At 38.5% G+C, this 22,746-nt stretch overlaps 1 protein-coding gene across 1 annotated transcript in view; it reads left to right on the forward strand.

Moving 5' to 3' along the window:
* Window positions 1-559: 559 nt before the first annotated feature.
* The window catches only part of rtn1b (reticulon 1b), a 55,948-nt gene continuing 33,761 nt past the window's right edge, over window positions 560-22,746 (forward strand). The window contains exon 1 of the mRNA XM_017710480.2: window positions 560-776. Within this exon, the coding sequence (XP_017565969.1) occupies window positions 560-776 (217 nt within the window). The remainder of the gene's footprint in view (window positions 777-22,746) is intronic.

The following is a 22,746-nucleotide window of genomic DNA, read 5'->3' on the forward strand; positions in this document are numbered from 1 at the left end:
TTTTAGTGTCGTAATGGCACAACTTAGTTGGTTGTTAGAGCTGTACGTGATACAAACAAATGAAATGATTCATATTTCTATAATATTTCTAATATGTTTTGCCATTTTATCCAATTCTCATTACTTCGCAATACTCTGTTGAACTTCTTTAATTACATATTTTCAGGTGTTTGTTTCTATCTATCTATCTATCTATCTATCTATCTATCTATACATATAGAGTCCTTTAAATAGAAAGGGAGATGTAACTAACGGTGTCCTGGCAGTAAACGGTTAACAGACTGTGTTTCCATCCCAAATCCGCGCCCATCATGAGCCTCGGACACCATTACGTCAGCGTCGAAACACCGAACTAAACAAGCCGTTTTCACACATGCGTGAGCCTCTAGCAGGGAGGGCGAGTCTGCTCAGTCTGAACAGACCTGCGACACAGCAGCCTGTCCTTCGAACGGAGCTGACCCTCTTTAACACTGCCTTCACTGTCGTGCTCTAAATAAAACCCTCTCGGTCCGGTCCGGTCCGGGACGCATCGCGCATTGAAGAGATCTCCGCGACGAGCATGTCCGCGAAGCCCAGCGAGGAGCCAAGTTCAGAGGGCGGGTGGTACGGAGACGGTTTCGAGAAGATGGATCGGTTTGGGAACGCCGCGGCCCGGTTTGACGACTCGGAGGATGGGCGGCAGCTGCGAGACGAGCCGAGTGAAGACGGGCAGCTCTTCAGCCATGCCGAGAGCGACCGGCAGCCGCTCCCTGTTGTCATGGAAACTGCATCTACAGGTCATTTGGTTAACAGGCTAAGTTCTGTTATTCTTTTACAAGCTGGCTGGTGTAGGCTCTGTAACTCTTAAAACACCAGGTGACATGACTCTTTTATCTGGCTAGCTGATGTATTTACTAAACAGCGTCCCACTTCAGCAGTTCTGTTGGACTGCTTTGTAGTTAGCTTGCTAACTTTACCCTTCGTCTTCCTCTTAGGCCCTTGGATGGAAAAAGCATTAGTTAGCAAGGTAGCTTAGCTCGCTAATTGTAAACTATTTTATTCTATTTTTTTGAGTCTATTCGTCGTCATAACTCGGCTGTAGTTTCGGAAAGCTGGTAGGCATGTTCTGTCCTGTGAAAGTATAAGTTAGCTGCCAGTTTAGTTCATGTTCGAGCCTGTTAGAGCCGAACTATTTAGCCAAAGATACACGCCTGCTAGTCTGCAGGTCAGACTGTCCGCTGATGCTGTTTTGAGTAATTAACACAGTTCATGTGCTACGAGGTTAACGTTAGCCTTCATTTAGCCTACAGTGCTTACTTGTAATCTGCATCAGCCCGGTACATTTAAGCAACGTTTAAGCATAAACTCTTCTCACTCGAATTCTTAAAGCTGCAGAGCTGTTAATTTCAGAATTTTGTGTGCCTTTAGCTTTTTATTAACATTTTTTTAACCTAAGAATTCATTAAGAGGATAACATTAGTGCTTCATTCTGTCCTGTCATGGCGCTCGGATCATGTTTCTGCTTTTCCACCTGCGTTTTGTCGGCCTTGTTCACTTTTACATTCAGTCACATACACATCAGGAAATAATAACCCCTAGACACCTGCTCCAGTGCTTGGTATATTGTTACGATTTAGAAAGATGTTTTAAAATGTGTGATATGTGAGGGTCATCACACCATTTTGCCTACTTTTGTGTGATTAACTATAATGACTATGTTAATTCAGTTTTATAACAACTTACACATATTAAAAATGTTGTATCTCCTTATTAACAAGCAAAATAGTGGTGCAGAATCACAGAATCATCCTTCTGCTGCTGATGGATTTTCTCAAGCAGAAAAGTCACAAAGTTATTATTACTCACAATCCTTGTAGTCCTAATACATAAGCCACTGTGTCCTGCCAAGACACTTCACCATCTGCTTGTCTGCTACTCCATGCTCTCAGGCCTGCTGAGCTACTACATATACACTATATTGCGAAAAGTATTCGCTCATCTGCCTTCACACGCATATGAACTTGAGTGAGATCCCATTCTTAATCCATAGGGTTTAATATGATGTCGGCCCACCCTTTGCAGCTATAACAATTTCAACTCTTCTGGAAAGGCTTTCCACAAGGGTTAGGAATGTGTTTATGGGAATTTTTTACCATTTTTCCAGAAGTGCATTTGTGAGGTCAGACATTTATGTTGGATGAGAAGGCCTGGCTCTCAGTCTCTGCTCTAATTCATCCCAAAGGTGTTCTATCAGGTGGAGGTCAGGACTCTGTGCAGGCCAGTCAAGTTCTTCCACACCAAACTCGTTCATCCATGTCTTTGTGGACCTTACTTTGTGCGCTGGTGCACAGTCATGTTAGAACAGGAAGGGGCCATCCTCGAACTGTTCCCACAAAGTTGGGAGCATGAAATTGTCCAAATCTCTTGGTCTGCTGAATCATTAAGAGTTCCTTTCACTGGAACTAAGGGTCCGAGCCCAACTTGTGAAAAACAACCCCACACCATAATCCCCTCTCCATCAAACTTTATACTTGGCACGTTTCCGCTGCTCTAGAGTCCAGTGGCAGCACTTTACACCACTGCATTTGACGCTTTGCATTGCACTTGGTGATGTAAGGCTTGGATGCAGCTGCTCAGCTTTGGAAACCCAATTCCATGATGCTCTCTATGCACTGTTCTTGAGCTAATCTGAAGGTCACATGAAGTTTGGAGGTTGGCAACCTCTGTGCACTATGCGCCTCAGCATCCGCTGACCCCACTCTGTCATTTTACATGCCTACCACTTCGTGGCTGAGTTTCTGTCGTTCTCAATCGCTTACACTTTGTTATAATACCATTGACAGTTGACTCTAAAATGTTTAGTAGCGAGGAAGTTTCATGACTGGAATTGTTGCACAGGGGGCATCCTATCACATTACCACGCTGGAATTCACTGAACTTCTGAGAATGACTCATTCTTTCACAAATGTTTGTAGAAGCAGTCTGCATGCCTAGGTGATTGGTTTTATACACATGTCACCCTTGAAGTGATTGGAACTCCTGAATTCGTTGATTTGGATGGGTGAGTGAATACTTTTGGCAATATAGCGTATTTCTTACGGAGGGAGGCTAATGAACAACAAAGCTCCATAGATCCTTCATGACAGTACATAATAAGTCAGACCAGTAGATCCTGATGATGTCTTTTTCACTTAATTACATCCTACATCATAATTTATCAGCATGTTCTGTATTTGACAACCACTGCTTTAAAGAGATATTCAGTTTTTTTCAGAAGCTACATTATTAGGCTACATGCATATTGACCAATATTGGTTGCAGCATATTACACCCTCAATATCAGGCCCTTTATATGTTCGATCAGGTGTGTTTTAGCAAGAAAAAAAGCTATACAATGTTGTGGTCAGCACTGGAAATGATGCTGTGCTAAAAGATGCTGTGCCTTTGTCCACCCAAAACTGAATTGTAACTTTAGATTGACTAAATACAATCCAAGTAAAATATGGTAAGACATACTAGTGAGTGCTAGGGAAAATCCCATGCTGAAGGTAGCCAGTGCTAGTTAGCTCATTGCCCGTAAGGCCGTCATATGTAGACTTGACATTAGAACATTCCAGCATCCATAGCCTTAACTGTGATTGTGTGTTTCTTGTTTCTGGTGCTGTCTATGTGCAGCTTGTCTATGTGGTGTTTCATAAGATTACATCATAGTCTTGACTGCATGGGTTTGTCTGATGTGACCATGTGTGACTGAAATGGACCAATGACACAATCCTGATGTTTTAATGTGAGAACTCATTTCCGTTCGCCTTAGTCTTTCGGTTGGTTTTAACAAACAGCCCATAACTGAAACTGATCACAGTGTTTGGCTCTTTACTGAACCATGACAATTTGTAGCTTGCTGACCTTACATTTTATTTGTCTTTTATAGCATTTTCTCCATCTGTGAATAAGCCCACTTTCCTGCCCTGATATACATTATTTCCTGTTTTCCTTTTATTGACTTGTATTCTAAAAAATAACACTTTATAGCATTCTGCATAGTGTTTTGAGCTGTACTAGATAATGCTCAATACTTTTCACTTAGATATTTTTATTTTGTGACAGTGCATTGCGTATTACTCCTAGACCACATGTTTAATGCACAGTTACGTTACTGAAAAATAAAGCTGCTGTGTAATAATAACATGGAATTTCAAAGACAATTTAAACAGTCTAACCTCATCTTTGATTCAATTCAACAGGAAACTGATGAGTTTATTGGAAATGTGGACATGTTCACTTACTTTGGCTACATATCATATACTAATGCACAAAGTGAGCATAGAGGTGAAATGAAAAAGAATAGAAAAGTGGCCCATTCTCCCAGTGCAGGAAGGGTTATGTAATGCTCTTTCAAGTTGGGGTCTTACATGTAAATGGCTTTACCCTAAGTGAACTGTTTGTGCTGAGCCACTGTAAAACCTCTATAAAGCTCAGTTTACACCACAAGCAGAAGAATCTGTGCTTCAGCACCAATTTTAAATGCTTCTGATCAGCACATATATTAATCAGTAGCTCTGTGTACTTAAAGCACTTTGGCCGTAGCCTCAGTCATAATTTTTTCTCTCTCTCTGTAGCCCTTTTTTTACCCATGCGGGTGCAGTGCTTATATGTATTCCCATAAAGACCAGACTTAATGTGTTATTGGCATTTCATAGCATTTACTCGACTGACATGACCATTATGTTATGATTTATGCTATCAAGAGTTTTTTTTTTTTTCGTTTTGAATTCAGATCAGGTTTACATTAGGGGTGGATGAAATAGAACAAATATAACATCACAGCACCTGAATCTTAAGAAAAATCTAAATCTTAAGAAAATAATTAACATTATTTTCAGAGAATGCTTAAGAAATTCGTTTTTTTTTGTTTTTTTTTTGTTTTTTTTGAAAATTGCATTTAAAAACATTCTGAACATTGACGTCTTAGTGTTTGTACACTATGCACACTGTGAATCAAATACAATTAGATTTTATGCTATAAAAATGGTTTCTATAGTTCTATTTAATACACCTCTGCCATTAATGTATTTGAAGAAATATATTTGAGGTCAAAACCTCAAAATATCATAAATGAAGGCCCTGGGCATCAAGCAACATATTCATAACCAATTAATGCAGTTACTTTCTGTGAGCTTTAAGATACTTTGAACTCTTCAGGAGTCTTGCTCCTATCACCACAGCTGGAATTTCTGCTTTAGGTACTCAAATCATGTCCACATGCTCACAAAAGTAGGCTATATTGTGAAATGATGTAAATTGTCACGATAACAATAAATATTGTATTTATCAAATTTTTGTATTACACTATATGTATTTCATATTATAAAGGAGCATAATATCTATTAAAATACAGTTGTACTCAAGGTTGTTTCTGTATTGGCACTGCAGGAAAATGCTCTTCAGAAAGCGCTTGTTCTGAAATGGGTGAAGAAGATAAAGTGGCAGTAATACCAAGGGTCAAGCTAAATTCATTTAACATAGTTGAAAAGGCACAAAAGTGGTATGATTTGAATAAGTCAGTCAGTGGTGTTAATGAGCATATATAACTCATGCGTTACTGAATGTCTGTGAAATTGAATTGAATATCATTCTGAATGAAAAAGAAAAAAAGCTCTTTGAGTACAGCATAAATGATGCTTAAGCCTTTTCAGTCTTGCATTTACTAGGCTATGTGTATATAGTGAGTACTTTAATGTCATGATAAAATTCTTTTTGTTATTAACACCTCAGTGTGTTGCCCAAATGTCCTATTTCATAACTGTATTAATCAGCTCTCAGATTTGTAGTGTAGTTGCTGTGTAAAGAGTACAGCTAGTGAAAGGTTACTGCGTCTATTAGCTGTATAGCTTATTCTAAGGCCCAATCCCATTTCTTAGTTTTACCCCTATCCCTTGTTTTCAAGTGTCACCATACCCCTTGGTATTGAGGTACCAAGGTATTGAGGTGGTTGAAAACAACTCTCAAATAAAAACAAAGATTACTCTATGTAACAGGCTACTAGCAGTGCTCTGTCGGCAACCCGGTCGGACTGCAGTGGTAACTGATAGGAACTTTGTGGGTTACTTTGGCCGCTTGCGCAGCCATCTTCCCAGTGTTTCTTTTTTTAATAACAGTTTGGAGCGTGCCTCAGAAAAACCTCTGCTTGGAGGGCCACGTAGCCCTGACACTTCGCCCTACCTCTCTACCTTAACAAAAATCAGGACACCCTGACACCCGCATGTGTGAGCATGCAACATGGAGGGGTAAGGGCAAGAGGTAAAATGGGATTGGGCTTCCTTTAGGCCGTTGCACACTGGATGTGATGCATCACACAGCACTGTGTAGCATCCAAAAATTGGAAACCAGTGTTTTTAATGGAGGTATGCGTGCTAGTGTTGAGACAGCGCATCAACGCTCACCGGCACTCCTTGACTCCGAGCACTGTTCAATTTCTCAGCGTGCAACAGCACGCCATGCAGTATTTTGCCATTACTATATTCATTTGAAGCCGTATTGAGACCACAGAAAGCCACAATAGGTCACTTGTGGCTTGCAGTGTACACAGAGAAAGACAATCAGTCTTTTGCATAAACAGACAAATCCTAAAAGTAAGTCACCCCAATAACATTGCTAGGTTAGGCTTTCAGCTCGTGTTTTTCAGCTCAGAAATAGCCAGTCTGTGGAGAGGTAGTAAATGGATGCCAGTGTTAAGTGATGCTGAACACTTTATTTCACTCAGTTTACATGGGTTGAGTGTATAATTGAGCTTGAACCTGCTGTTTGTAGGCTCTCCCTGCATTCTATAGCAGCACTCTGCTATGAGACACCATGCATCTGGTGTGTGATGGTCTTTATTCTTTTGGTTTTATTAAAAAGAAGCAGAAAGATTATATATTTTTAGAGATTATGTCAGTGGTATGCCTAATGTTTTATAAGGAGGGGTTACATTCTTGGCTGGATTGTAGCCCCTCATAAACTTTCCTGAAAATCTAAGAAAATGAAAAAGGAAAGCAAGTAAAGAAAGTGAATGAAATGAATAAGGAAAAAGGTAAAAGATGGATCATGTTTTCTACAAGCTACATTCATATTTCCCATATCACCCAGTCCTACTATGGTTCTGTCAACCTTCATCAGTTTGCTAACAGTGTACTGATTATAGTTTACATTATAGCACAGCTCCACAGTTATGGTTCCTAAACATCAGTAGTCCCAGCTACTGCTTTTGCATATTGTTATATATTGTTTTAATATTTTATGGAAGAATTATACTGATTATGTCTCCCCATTATACAGTATACATCAAAGGGGGTTGTGTAGGCCCAGTAGTGAATAAACTGGTCAGAGCTTCACTGCAGTTCTTCGGGTTATAGCAATGCTGTGAAATGTGACACTGGCTTTGGCTGTAGTTACAATGACAGTGTGTGGGTAAGCACCTTCACTATGGCTGCAGTTACCAAAAGACATCTTACAGTGACAGTACACTCAATATCCTAGAGCATTTTCTCACCTTCTCCTTCAACTGTCTATAAGCCCTCTGTGACTTCCTAGAGGAGCTTACAGTAACAAGATACTTTCTATGTAAAGTGAAGTACTTGAATAGCCAATCACATTAAACATTAAGGATGAGGATGCATTTTGAGTTTGTGTTGAATTCATAACCATTTGCAATTTATTTCCAGTCAGTTACAGTCTCCTTATCTGTGAGGGCCTTCGTGTTTTTTAAGATTCCATCTATTTTTAGTCCTGAAAGAGCTGCGGGTGATGCACTAGTTCCTCATCAACTGTTAGAGAATTAGTCATGATTAGTGAGCAGCACAACACTGTTCTAGAAGAGTTTTAAGTATATTCTTGATAAGTGTTTGTCATGTACTGGTTATGTTGTTATTTTAATTGAGGCATATAGAAAGATGATAATGATTCTGTGGACCCTGGTCAGATGGGATACAGTGAAATGTCTGGCTTGATGAGTTTAGTACTCTACATATACATCACTGTTAAACTCACATTTGTCTTAAATCCTATCCTGAACTCACGAGACCTCCATTAATAAGTTAAAGTCCTTTTTTTGCTCACAATGCTGCTTATCCAAAATAAAACCTTTTTTTTCAGAAACAAGAGGCAGAGAAATAACAGTATTAGATGCTGAAGATCTAACATTTATTTGGCGATTAATCAAATAATGTGAGGTTTTTGTTTATATACATATACACATAAAAGAAGACCAAACAATTCAAATAGACTTAACAAACCATACCAAAGCAATCAAACCTTTATATTAATGAATTTGGCAGAGGCTCTTATCCAGAGCGACATATTATTTAATCAATCTGCTGAAGTAGGCAAAGGTAGCATTTGAGTCTTGCCCAAGGACTCCTACTGGTATAATATGGTACACATGCCTGGATAGGAATCTTTCAGAATAATAACATTCCAGTTGTTTTGAGTGCAGATGCATATGACAGAACTACTGTGACAAAAACACATTTGCTAATTGTCCTAAAATGAATTGAACCTTATTTTCTGTTGAGAGCCACTTATCCAGATAATTGAATTGTGGATAATTTGTAGCTTTAGTGATATTGCCAAAGAGAAAATAGTGTTGTGGTCACTTGCATAAGACATCCTAAGTGATAAGTGAAGATAAATGCTTAAGATGTTTTATGCAAACAGGCCACCGGTCTTCAGATGACACACGCAGAGAACAGAAACGTTATTAGACTATTCATAACTGCAGTTTCATCTGCACAAACAAAAAATAACCACACTTTGTACAGTTAGTAAGGGGTTTAATGTCAGTGACAGTTTCCAGCTTCACCACAGCTCACGGGACAGACAGACTGTTTACTGAGTGACAGCAGCCAGCTTGAATCTGCATTATTTCCCTGTTCCTGAGTTACTGCCTGACTGACACAAAAGTAGATGGAGCTGTAAAACCTCAGAGAGAAGTTCACTCAGAAGGCTTGTTCTGTCTCGTAACTATCGACTGCGCAGAATCCTTTGCAGAAAATTAAGGGTTAAGCCAAGCCTATTGATTTAGAGATGTGAGGTCATGCCTGGAGCACAGATGTACAGATACCTATCGACTGGGGCCTTGTTCTTCATATTTGCTTTGAAAATCTTCAGGCAGCACTTAGCTTGCATTCATGTACATTTTCACACTGATTGTAAAGGGTCTGTATCAGGTAAAAGTTTCAGAACAAGCCATTCAGTCCACGGATCATAGACTAAGTGTCCAAAAGTTTGTAGACACCAGCTGTTCCAGCACTTATTCTGAAATCAAGAATGTTAGTAATTAAGATCACCACTTTTGCAGCAATATCAGCCTCTTCTGGGAGGGCTTTAAACTAGATGTTGTAACAGTGCTGTAAGGATTAGATTGCATTCAGAAACAAGAGGATAAGTGAAGTTGTAAAGTTATGTTGGTTCTGGACCATAATACCACTCCAGCTCATTCCAGATGTACTAGACGGTGCTCCGTTGTTCCATAGAATGCAGTTCTATTACACCACAGCCCAGTGCTGGAGAGCTTTACACCACTTGAGCCAATGCTTGGCATTGAGCCTTGTGAACTTAGGCTCACGTGCAGCTGTTTCAGATTGTCCCATTCTGTTGGCAGTGCTTCACTACGAAGATTATGCAAACTGTGTGAGTGCAGTTGGAACGCCTGAGTCAGCAGTGAGTGCACTTTAAATTTGCTGAATTCACTAATTATAAGGGTGTCTGGATACTTTTGCACACATTCATATGGAAATTAAGCAGCAAAGACATCATGTTTTGAAGCAATTCGTTTTTGTGATGTCATGAAAACCAACAAATGCATGTTTATATGCTGATTCAGTCTACAGCAGTTTAGTCCCACACTTTCACATTGAAGTTATAAGAAGTGTTTCAGCTCACAGTACAGGGCAGCCAATCAGAAATGAGGTTATTTACATGTATCAGTCTCTCAAACTGAATCATGACTGGTTTTTGCATATAAACCACACTAACATTGGAGCTCAGGGGAAAAATATGACACACGATTCTGATTCTGAAATCACTTAAGTGCACCAGAGCTGCTTAGCTGTAGAAGATGCAGTTATTGGATATATGAAAGATGACTGACAGCTGTGGGACTACTCTAACCCCCACTGTTAGTAAGCCCCTCCATTTATGCATGAATAATGGAGTGCACAGACAGAGAGGAGAGGGGCAGTGAACCAGAATGGACCTGCATAAAGCAGTTCATCCAGTTTTTGCTTATACTCTTCAAGGACACAGGTTACAAGTGTGGTAAAATGTGCATGCAAGAAAACATTGATTCATTTTTTATGTATTTGTCTCACTAACATTAGTTGTCACAGTTCTCACATGCTTGTTTCCTAATGTACACACACCAACCAGTCTGGGAGTTTGAAGGCAAGCATATTCTTCCTTCAAGACACATGAGGCCAGCCACCACATCACAGCTTCTTTTCAAGCCGCTGCTCATGCAGCGTCATAGTGTGCACTTGAAGGAGAGCACTGATGCAATCCTCTTAGGCAGATGCATCACTTAGGAGTGCTGTGTTTTGAGGCTTTTAACCCTTAGAATTCTAGAGTTATTGCTCTTGTTTTGCTATAATATTGAAATGTTATGGAATTGCACTATTTATAAAGCTACAATATGATTTACATTTACAGGTTTCACCTTAAACAGTTTGTTCAGTGTGACACAAGCAAACGCCCAGATTTCAATGATAAAACATGTCTTCAACACAAATGTTGGTATGGACTGAAAGAATCTGCACTTTTGACAGAATTTCTCTGCTTCAGTGACCTATGAGTGAGGAATAATTAACCTGAAATTACATCATGCTTTAGTTATTGCTGCTATTAACTGACCGCCATTAAGGGATCTCGTAATCGTGCAACAAAACTTGTTGATCAGGTGTACCTAGTTCAGTACCTTATCTTCTCATTGTTTGGCGCTTTCTCTCAAGACTAAGAGTCATGTACTACCTTAGGAATCACTTTGCCATATTTTTAATCATTTTGCCAGTTAGAGCTATCAAGTGATAAATATTGCCAAATTTTGCTTAAAAGCTCTAAACATAGATATGTTTCTATTTTAAAAGGAGTACAAATAGTACATTTCTTGGACAAAATGAGCTGCAATAGAATGTATTTATTACTGTGACATTATTTTTATTCTGTAAACAGAACTGAAAAGAACCTGGCTGATGAAGGATATTTAAGTTTGATACTGATTTCAACAGGATTTTAAAATTCAGTACATTGATTTATCAACCAATATTCTTTTTATGTTCTATTGAAATACATAACATAATCAAAGATTTGCCCAGTCTCACCAAGATAACATGATATAATACAGGTTAAAAATAATTATATTTATTTATTTACAGCTCCATTATGTTTTAATAATTTTGACTGCATCGACTGTACCAGACATGCAAGTCACGGGTATATTGACCATTACTTTATTTACTTCTTGGTTGAATTTTCCTGTTCCAACTTAAGTGGTGCAGCTGCTATGCCATATAAGGTGAAACAGGAAAATTCTAACAAGAAGCTGGTAAATAAAAACCCAATTTCAGCTTCGTCATTTAGGCAGAATAAGTTAAATGCTGTAGTTTAACCACTCATTGACGTTAGTTGTTTTCCACTGATAAACTTAGCATTAGTTAGCTTTGTAGTTAAACTGCCAAAGATTTTTTTAGAAGTGAAGCTTTCGACTTTCCTGTTGGTTTTATAAGTAGCTGGAAATCAAGGAAGCCATTAATAAAACTTGTTTAAAAAACAGTTTAAAAACTTGTATTTGATTGAGAGGGTTATTGTTGCTTTGTCTTAGTAACTGCATGAAAAGAGCTTAAGGCTGGAACTATGGATGGATTAAAAGGTCAAACTGGGGGAAAAATTTGGCATTGATCATTAATCATGTTAAAACATTATCAACTTGGTTACCAATATTTTTTATATGTAATAATAATCTAATGTGTGGCTTATTACTTTGTGTTTCCTGGCAACAAGTGTTCTTGACAGATCGGATCTAAAAATTTTTAGTATTTCAGGAATTTTATGAAGGAGTGATTAAATGATAAACAATGCATATTATATTTATATTAATGCAAATTATATGCCTGGAATTATGATCTCCACTTGTGATAGAATGAATTCTGGATATTGATTTGATTATAACTTTTTTCTTCTACAGGTCTGATCATTTTTCTTAAGGCATTTAAAATTTTATTTATTTATTTATTTATTTTACAAATTCCCTTTGTCTTACTACTTATTTAAAACCTGTGAAGTTGCACAGGACTAGCTGATATGATTTTATTTTACACATTTGTCATTGTCGTTGTTGAACAGCAGTTCAAACTTTTGAATGAACGTGTAAGTGGCATCTCTTTATTTATTCCCAAGTAGGCCTGAAATGTTACAACACTTTCCTTCTTCCTTCAGTTCTTCCACAATTTTTTTCAGTTTCAAGCAAACAAAATCCAAGATCTTAGATTAGTGGCCCACAGAAGAAAACAGTGCAGCTCTTCAGTAAGTAAAGATTTCCTTCTACTTTGCTGTATTTTCTGGCAGCGTTTGTTTTTTGACAGTGTGATAAAGAAGCTGTGTTCACAGCAATCTCAGAGTCTCTGTCCCTTGATGTAGGAGTTACTGGAAATACATCCAGTTAGTGTACATTATGCAAACGTTGTTAGACCTTTGAGAATGAGCCTACCATTTTCAAAGTTCCCTTATTAGAAAGGTTTCTTTCTTAGGTACTGCTGTTAAAAATGCAGAGGTAATCCCCCAGGGCGTTCCTGTAATTGTTTTCGCTCCAAAACAACCATTAATGTGGGCGCTTGTTGTCAGTCAAACTCTCATCCCATGAATCATAATCTACACAGAGGAATCATTTTGTTTTGAGAATCTTTGCTTCATTGAGCTGCATTCATTAGAGAGGCTGCAGTGGTTTTGAATACAGGCTGTATTGAAGTACATTGTGATCACAGTCACCTAATTTCACAAATATGTGTGCCATCTAACACACATACTGATATGTGCAGTACACTGTAAAGCATAAAAATAATTGAGCAGGCACTATACGATATGAGGAAAAAATGAATTTCCCTTACTGATTTTGAAATGCCTCCAAAACAACCATTAGGTCTGACTGAAAGTGACTGGCTTTTCAAAAGCTTTTAAGGCTTCGGGAAATAGTTCATTTTGTATAACATGCAGGACCCTGGAAACTTTTGAAACTCAAGTAAATGAGCGCCGTGCTGGAAAACAGCATAAGCCCACCTAGGGAGAGCAAATGGAATCAACAACAACATTACAAATAAGTTAGAATTTTTAGCTGGCATGCACTGATTTGGATTATCTGGGCTAGTCCCATACCCAGTAATTAACACCATGTTGTATGCGATACTGATATTACTGACAGATAACTTTATTTTTTTCCAATTTAAAACAGCTCACACTATAATCCATGTATGAAGTGAGCGCCTTTACATTCTTGTATGTAAATATTTTATAGGCAATCTTATCAGAACCACTTACAATGGTAGATGAATGTAACATTAGGAGTCTAGCCCAATGACCCTTGTGTAGAAGTGGTTATCCTGCAGGGACTTGAACCCCTTATCTTCAATATATAGGGCAAAGCTGTAATACACCACACTGTATTTGAATGAGTTGAAAAGTGTGGAAAGGAGCACCACTAGTGCCCACACAAGTGTCCGTGCATATATGAGTAGAAAAGTAATTATAAGCTGCAATTCCAATATCAGTGTGATAATTCTTTTTTCATTTTCAGCTAATAATGCTATGTATGCACCCTTCCTTTTTATTGTGGTGGTATACTTTATTTCTTGTCAAAAGAAAAAAAAGGCAAGACTTGGCAATCAGAATTGTCTCTGAGAGATTAACTTAAAAAAACTGTGTTGAGAGAAACAAGATCACACGTTATAGGACAATAAATTAAAACCAAACGTCAGAGACGAGCCTACTGTGCAGCCTCATTACTTAGTAGCCCAATTAGCCCAGCGGCGCAGGGCTTAATCTAATGAACAACCGTCCTGCCATTTCCAGCTGCTGCCTTAGTTACCGCTACAATGAGTGGTTAGCTCTGTTGCTCTCAGCCAAACACTGCTGACACAAACACTTTCTTCTTCCTAAAGTTGCATTGTCTGTGATGCTATCAGAAATTACCATAGTATTTTGCCTATCTGTATGCTTTCATTTAGCCAAAGCATTTGAATTGACCCAAATGCTTAAACATGTCCCTCCCTGAACTATGTGTTACAGTAAAGTGGAGCTGCTGAATTAAAGCTATTTGTGGCCACTAGTTCTACCCACCAAAATGTTTGCACAGTAGTCCATGTGCTGTTCATTTGTCCCAGTCATGTACAAACACATACAGATTAGCACAATCTCTGCTGGCTAGCAGATGGTGCCCCAGTGCTAGTGTAATCCCTCGCCTATGTGAAAGGAAAAACAAAAAAAAAAGACTTTTTTGTTGTTATTGATTTTTGGTCAAGTGATTGTAGACATATTTATTTTAACTCTAAATTGCAGTATGGAGGTGAGTTGTTGAATTACTGATGCTATCACAGTGCTTGGGCATGTAGTCAAATATGGAATTTATTGTCACAGTGAAATGATAAAACTGTATCAGATTTGGATTATAAGGCTTGTCAGCTTGTTATGGTTTCATGGTTTCACGGTTAGTCACCATGTATGACCGGATGGTTATTACATTGTTTACTTTTTCAGAATACCACTTAAAATGCGTTTCCGTCTTTTGCCATCTATGTATTTTCCTGCAACTTCCTTAAACCAGTGTTTCTGAACCAATTTAAGATGGAACTCACTCCCTTTCAGTGCATCTCTTAATAGACACTGACTTCAAAGGACTGTGAGACTGGCTCTGCAGTCCATTTTTTACACTGCTACCTCAGCTGATGGTTAAAAGGTTGCTTAATACCAGCTAAATGGTTGCTTAATACCATAATGCAGTGAAACCATGATAAACTGGCTTATCATACTGTGAAGACATTGGAGCATATTCCACTGCAGTTCTTATGTATAGCCTTTTACCTGCATCTGCATCCTTTGTAATGAAGAACTGCGCTCACACAGACACACACTTTTATGCTTGTGTAGAATGAGAAAAGGCTCATAACTTGCCGTCAGCTTGGCGCCGTCTCCTCTGGGCTGCTGCTGCAGGGTCATGTAGGCTGACCCTGTCACAGCCGGCCTGTCGCGTCTTACTGCTCACAGTATTCCATGCAGAAAGCTGTATTTCCCAGAGAAGTGCGTACATTGGATGAACAGCCAGGCTGCTGAAAGGATGAGCTGATACCAGTTGAAATGACTGAGCAGAGGCTTCTCAAAGGAGAATATATAAGGTAGTTCTGTGGACCATGTCAAATTAGCCTTGAAGCCCTATTTCTTTCTTTTTCTCTTTCACACACCAATAGACTAGAGACAGACTGCTCCAGTATGCTGGATCGACAACAATACTAACCTTATTAATTGGTTCAGGCGTGAGTCTTACTTATTTCAGGTCATTATAAAATTGTGATGTATTATGTGTAGCATGTAGACGCTTTTGTATATGTTATTTAATATACCTCCAATGCATATATCCACATTTGTCATTTGTACTTATAAATATGAGCAAAAAGTTTGAATTTATAAACATTCTAAAAACAAAACTGATTGTGGAAAAGGTATTCAGACACTGCATGTATGCAGAATGTTAAATTGGTACTCAACATTGAGCTCAGATGTGTATTGAGAGAGTAAAATTTTGATTGACATATCTCTAAGCCTAGCACTTTGTGGAAAACCGAAACTACACTCTTAAAAAAGATGGTTCCTCAAGGGTTCTTCAGTCAAGAAAATGGTTCTATATAGGACCATGAACACTCAAAGAACTCTTTACCTAATTTAAGGGCTCTTTGCATCATAAAAGCCTTCTTCAGATTGATGGAAAGTGTGCTGTAGATGGTTCTATATAGAATCTTTTTGAAAAGGGTTCTATATAGCACCAAAAGGGTTCCACTACTGTTACAAGCCAAAATACCCTTGTTGGTACTGTATAGAACCCTTTTTGCTAGTAAGGCAGCCTCCTTTCCTCCTACTTTCTGTGCTCCTATAAGACCAGCATAGCGCTAACCAAAAATAACACAGACTGTAGGAAGGAAGTCCTTGTGCTCTGTTGCTCCTTGTGGGAAGGAATGTTAACAAAAAGTTTCCGTTTGATATTCTAATGCTGTCGGAAATGTAAGCATATACCTTCTCAATAGGCTGTCTGATGAGTCCAGCCAGGGTTTTGGTCCAAAAACATGCATCTAGAAAGGAAAAATTGAATATGGGAAAATTATTAAAAGATCAATTTCCCAGAAAAGGATCTAGTCCTGGACTACACAACATTCTAATGGAAATCCTCCTTTAAAACTAAAATCCTTTTGAGGGCTAGTCTCAATTCCTGTCTGGAAAACTGACCCAAAATGAGTTGAAAAGATTTGGCCAAGCTATTTGTGTAGTAAGATCCAACACAGCTTCTGCATTTGTCAACATGAAATTGTAGGATTTGATCTCCTGAAATCAGAAGCTCGTGCAGAAACCTGCCTAGCGTAGTGTAGTGTAGTGATACTTAGTTCTTATTCCAAGTTTTGGGGACATCCCTGGACATTAATTTTCATGTTGTAGCACATCAAATTTAATTCAGCAGATCATACCTTTTTTAATCTGTTATATCAGGGGAAACTCAAAAATTGTGTCCCTAATGTTGCTGCTATTGATCCAGTATTTCTGTTGATCCATCCAGAGTGAAATGTTTGCCCCATGTTTACTAGTTGACCAAAAAATAAATAAAATGGGGAAAAAAGCAGTTAGTCAAGTCAGCTTTATAGTCAATGTACAGGACATACAGTGTACTAAAATTGCATTACTCTCAGACCTCATGGTGTAGCAATAACATTAAATAGACAGTAAACAGGAAAAGTGTGAATTTAAATAAACACTGAAAAAACACTAAACACTAATCTTAAAAATAAACATTAATTGTAGAAAAAAAGAATAATAAACAAAATTAGTTATTAGGTGTCATTCTGATGTTTTGACTGTTTTGATCATTTAGATCAGGCTAGTTATTAGGGCTGAACACTATGGCAAGAAATATTGTTATCATGATACATTATATCACAATACAACACAATATGGTTTTCTGAACATATCATGGATATCATCAGTACTCGCAAAACGTTGACCAACTGCATGTTTCATTATAAAGAGAGCAGGATTACTCCCTTTTAACTAGATTTAGCGCAACGCAGTATGCCAAATTGTTACATGGGAACAGAGTTCAGACGAATGCAGATCTTGAAATGCCGGATTTAGTCTTAACCAGAGGGAAAACCAGAATTGTAGTCAATACACAGTCCAGGAAGTCTAAACACTGATCAAGCAATATAGGCGATAGTACCATAAGGACAAGGCAAAAACTCAAGAAACGTAAAGGCAGTGCAAAGGTCGAAAAACACAAAGAGGCAAACATTCCAAAAAAAAACACTCAGTAGATCACAGGGCTACAATACTTCACAACCGTACTATTCTAAGCCCAGGCTTATATACTAAGTAAAAGAGGTCATATGACATAATCCACAGGTGTTCCACGTCTGGGGATTGTGAACGCTGATAGGAGCATTGAACTGAGTCATTGGTCACGTGTGCCCCCTGTGACTCCTGGGAAATGGAGTCCGTGTCGGACTTTGGTTGTGACTGAGCCGTCACGTGATCTCCCAAAGGCTGCTGGGAAATGTTGTCCGTGGAATGCGTGACACAAATATTGGATGAAAATAATTATAGTTTTTGACAGTACTTTTTAAATGTACTTTTCTTTCTGTTATAACTGATCAGATGTCTGACAAAATAAATATGTATTGTGAAAATTTCTTGAAGTATCACAATATTATATTTTTTAAAATATCGTTTACCTCTGCTAGTGATTATAGATCAGACTGAGAAAAAAGATTGAGAAAAAAACTATAGTAGGGAAAACTGAACCAAGAGAGTCTTGTGGGAGCTGCAGGCCCTGGCTGGTCCTCCCACCATTGTGTTCTCCATAAGGTCCCTGGTCCATTGTTCTTCGTTTGATACTCTGCACTGCAGAACTGTGCAGCTGTTGGGCATAGCAATGGCAGTGTATGAAGCTAATCTAATCTGCATAGCCACAATGCTGAATGGCTAGCAGGCTCACAATAGCACATCTCTTGAGGAAAACGCATTAGTCACTTTACCCCCCGATGGGAGCACTATGCTGAGAGGCCACATCAGCTTTTCTCCTGGATCTGGTGAAAGGGTGTTATCTTACATCCTTCCTGCTATGTTCTTAACCCACGGCTTTGTTATGGATAATCTGTATCATCTCTCCACCACGGCCCCTCTGACCACACTGGTGCTTTAAATGTGCCCTTAGTTTCTAGAGCCTTCAGCTGTGTCGCTGTTCTTTCCAACCCTGATCTTTCTCTTTTTATTGCTGTCAGGCACAGACATCTCTTTTTCTGTATCTTTCTCACCTCGGCATCTCTTCGCCTTTTATGTCTAAGATTGAAAGTCAGCAGAGCACAACTCCAAATTCTATCTGGCCACCCACACTGAAAGATCAGAACAGACAGTGAAATTTTGTAAGCAGCAGTGAAGTCATGTTTTGCTCTACATCTTGCATTTTTCATTCATGTAATTCATGGATCCTCTTACTGTAATTCCCCTCTAAGTCCTTCAGACTTTAGGGGAAGAGTGATTAGCCAGAGCGCATTAGCATTAGAGCAGTGACTAAAGTCTGACTCTCAACTAATGCAGTGTCTGAGCTGAAGCTGCACAGTGCAAGACATTGTTAGTCTGTGCTTCATGGTTTTATAACTCTTTGTAGTGTTGATTGGAAAGTGTTTTTGTGTGTGTGTGTGTGTGTGTGTGTGTGTGCGTGTGTGTGTGTGTGTGTGTGTGTGTGTGTGTGTGTGTGTTTTCACACATATGTCCCCTGCTGCTGTATGTACAAAGGTCTGACCACATCACTCACCCACCTGAGTCTCATATGCACCGATGGCATCTTCTTTGTTGTTATCTGATCTGCTGTTGACACCAGGTCACTCTGATAATGCAGCCAAGGACACCTATCACACTGAGTTCTTTGTGCATATCCTTAATTTCCAGGCAACAGTGTCATTCAGACATCTAAGCCATCTCAATGGAATAACCTTTTCCATTAGAGGGCATATTTCATTTACAAGCCAGTAACTTTTTTTCTAGTAAACTCAGAGATGAAAAAGCAGGATTGATTGGCTTCTTTCTTCATGCACCTGTGTCACAGATCTTGGCTTTCTCGTATGCTGTGGGGCACACAATGTACTATATTATTTGCTGATAATGGGAAAATTGATTTATTTATATTGGTCCAACAGCTAACTGATAACTTTGCACCCTGTTTTTACAAATATATTGTCAATGTCAGACCAAAACCTTGAATCTCTAAAGGAAAAACGATCCTAACTTTTATGCTGTATACACACACACACACACACACACACATATATATATATATATATATATATATATATATATACACACACACATTGATGTGGCTGTCCAGCGGTGTCAAAACCTGAGGAATTGTAAGGCCTGAAAAGTGAAAAAAAGGCTATTTCTGTATTTTCCTGAATTATGCAGCCAGCATAGCTACATTATGTATTAGTCCAAAGCTATGTATTACTCACTTTTGTGTGCATTCATGTGTTTTGGGGGAGTGGCGAAGAGCTGAATGGGTGGAATATTTTCAGATGGATATTTTCAAAAACTAGCTTACACTTTTTGGTTTCTACAAAATACCCTACACAATATGTAAAACCATTGTTGTACCTTTGAAGGTACATTTACAATGTTTGTACCTTGATGAATGAAAAAAATACCTGCATGACACTGTTTTTTTTTTCTAACATTGTGTATTTGTGTATGTAAAATAGAAGATTAAAGATAGAAATCTTCACCGATATCAGTTGATATTGTGTTAATTGGTATAGATGAGTGACTAATTGCTCAAAAGTCTGTTAAAACTGATACAAATACAATTGAATACAGGTCTATGATGTTTGAACCAGACAAACTTTACAAGCTAAATGCATAAAAATATATATGAAAATAAATATAATGAAAGGAGTCTGGGTCAAATGTACTCCACTCTCCTCTACAAAGCAGTGTTGGCTCAGTAGAAAAAAAAAATGCATGGTCCACCATAGAACTGTAGGCAATACCAGCTTTGTCATTACAACCACACCTATTTTCAGAATGGTTGTTGCAACAAGACATAAACTACATACGCATATTTATTAATTTATTAATCCAAGCTGCAAAAAGTGTTCTTTGATTTGTAGCAGAAATTTTGAAAGAAGATGTCAAAGAAAAGGTTCTTTGCGTTGTCACAGTTCAATATATAACCACTGTCTTAACTCAAGAACCCTAAAAAGCTATTTAAGCATGTACCTCTTTTTAATTTAAAGTCTTAATTCTCTTCTTTGAAATTGAGGGGAAACATGAGAAATCAACCAATCACCATTGATACCATCTCTCTCCCTCTCACTCTTTCTCTCTCCATCCATCCATCCATCCATTTTCTAAGCTTCTCTCTCTAATGATGTGGATGAGTCATGAGTTCCTCCTCAGTGTGGGTTGATGCTGAAGGTGGGTTGTGGGTTTAAGAGTGTGTGGTGTGAGAGTAAAGGGAATGAATGCAAATGCAATAACATCTATAGCAGTTACACACTAATATCCTCAGTTCCCGGACCAGAGCGGGCGGCTGGCCGTGTCACATTCTCCCTTGTTTCATTTTTGTTCACAGTCAGATTTGCAGGTTCTCACACTTACACACCACACTGGCTTGTTGTTGATATCCCTGTTCTTTTTCTGAATTTGGTCAGATTATTTCACTGAGCATCACTTTGATCAGCATTCAACATCAGCAGAATTTTAGTGGACTTCTTACTATTTTTAAATTACTTTAAATGGGCATTACTCAAAATTTGAGCTCAAGTGTTTGTAGGGTGATATGCAGTAACATCAGAAAATGTATGTACTTGTATGCATAGGGATTTATGACTTAAATGGTGTCACGTCTGAGCCATGTATACCTAGCTAGCTTATGAACATCTAACCGATAAAGCTGTTCCAACCTGCTGTTCCAATTTGAACAGTTAACACTTTATACTGATTACATTACCTGTTTAGAGGGATTGTCAGTAACTCCACCAATGGTGCATCTCTTTCACTAGCAACAGGCAACATTGGCCTCTTAAAAATGAGCAAGCAATTGGCTGTTATTCCTCACAAAAGGTCTTTATTCAAACTCAAAACTTTTACTAGATCAAAGCTTAACCTTTGGCTTATTGGCTCCAGTACTAAGCCCATTTATTCAACTTTTCTGTGAAACTTTTATGATGTACATGAAAAAAACTATGAAATACAACTTCACAAACATAGGTTAGCCTATTTGTCCTTAGTTTTATCTTAATAAATAGGTATAGTGAATGTAGTCATAAATTAATTTGTCCATCTGTTGTATTTATTATTACTACCTTATGTATAGGGAAGGAGTGTTTTGAGATGGAGATCAGAGAGAGAGAGAGAGAGAGTGTGTGTGTGTGTGTGTGTGTGTGTGTGTGTGTGTGTGTGTGTGTATGTGTGTGTGTGTGTGCGGGAGGGACAGATAAGGAGAGATAAATTACATGAGTGAGATCTTGGTGCTTTTGCTGTCTTGCTACTTATTATGCCTGGTCACTCGACTCATAACACGGGCTACAAATAATTAATACTGTACGTTCTACCAAGCGCTGGTGTTCATATCAGTTAGCAGTCGTAAACACACACTGTAGGGGCTCTGAGTCCACCTGGAGAAGTGCAGCTCACGTGAGGATGCTTTCAGTTCAGGTGCTGCAGCATTGATGAAGTACTATTATGGTGGGTCAGGTCCGTTATACAGTGTATAGACTGCACTACATTGTCCACCTTATGCAGCGTAAAATGGCCCCACACTTTAGACATTTTCGGCCTTTTACGCACACTGGTATCTTTATTTTCCGCCATTGCCACACAGAGCAAAATAAATCTGCCCGCCTTATAAATCTTTGAAAAGTGCGTCAGTTATAACAGTCCATGTAAAACAATGATATGGATGCTGCGCAGTAGTCTACAAAGTGGGAGTGATACGATAGCAGAGACATTTAAAATAAATGGACTTTGGTGACATGAATTAAACGAAACCTCGAGGCAAAGAATTTGCCAATCAAATTATTCGAGTTACTTGAATAATCGTTTCAGCCCTTATTTATATATATATATATATATAATGCATGTGTTTTTCCACCGTGCTTGCTTTTTTGAGGACCAAGGTGAGGGTGGAGATAAAGGGCATTGGTGAACGTCTAAACAAAATTGACAGGAGGTAATCATAAACATCTTGGAGTCCATCCCAGACTTCACTTTGTTCAAACATATTTTCTCAGGCATACAGTCCAATTGTGTTAATGAAGCTACTTTAGCAGTAATTTTGGTAAAATTTGCACTTTTTAGTGTTATCCTCACTCCAACGCACCTGATACATCTAATCAGCTCATTAACAGCTAACTGAGTTAAAATGGGTTAAAGCAGGAAAAGCACTAAAATATGCAGGACAGTGGATCTCCAGGATCAGAGTTGATCGACACTGGT

This window comes from Pygocentrus nattereri, chromosome 4 (genome assembly GCF_015220715.1).
Source record: "Pygocentrus nattereri isolate fPygNat1 chromosome 4, fPygNat1.pri, whole genome shotgun sequence".
Taxonomy (NCBI): domain Eukaryota; kingdom Metazoa; phylum Chordata; class Actinopteri; order Characiformes; family Serrasalmidae; genus Pygocentrus; species Pygocentrus nattereri.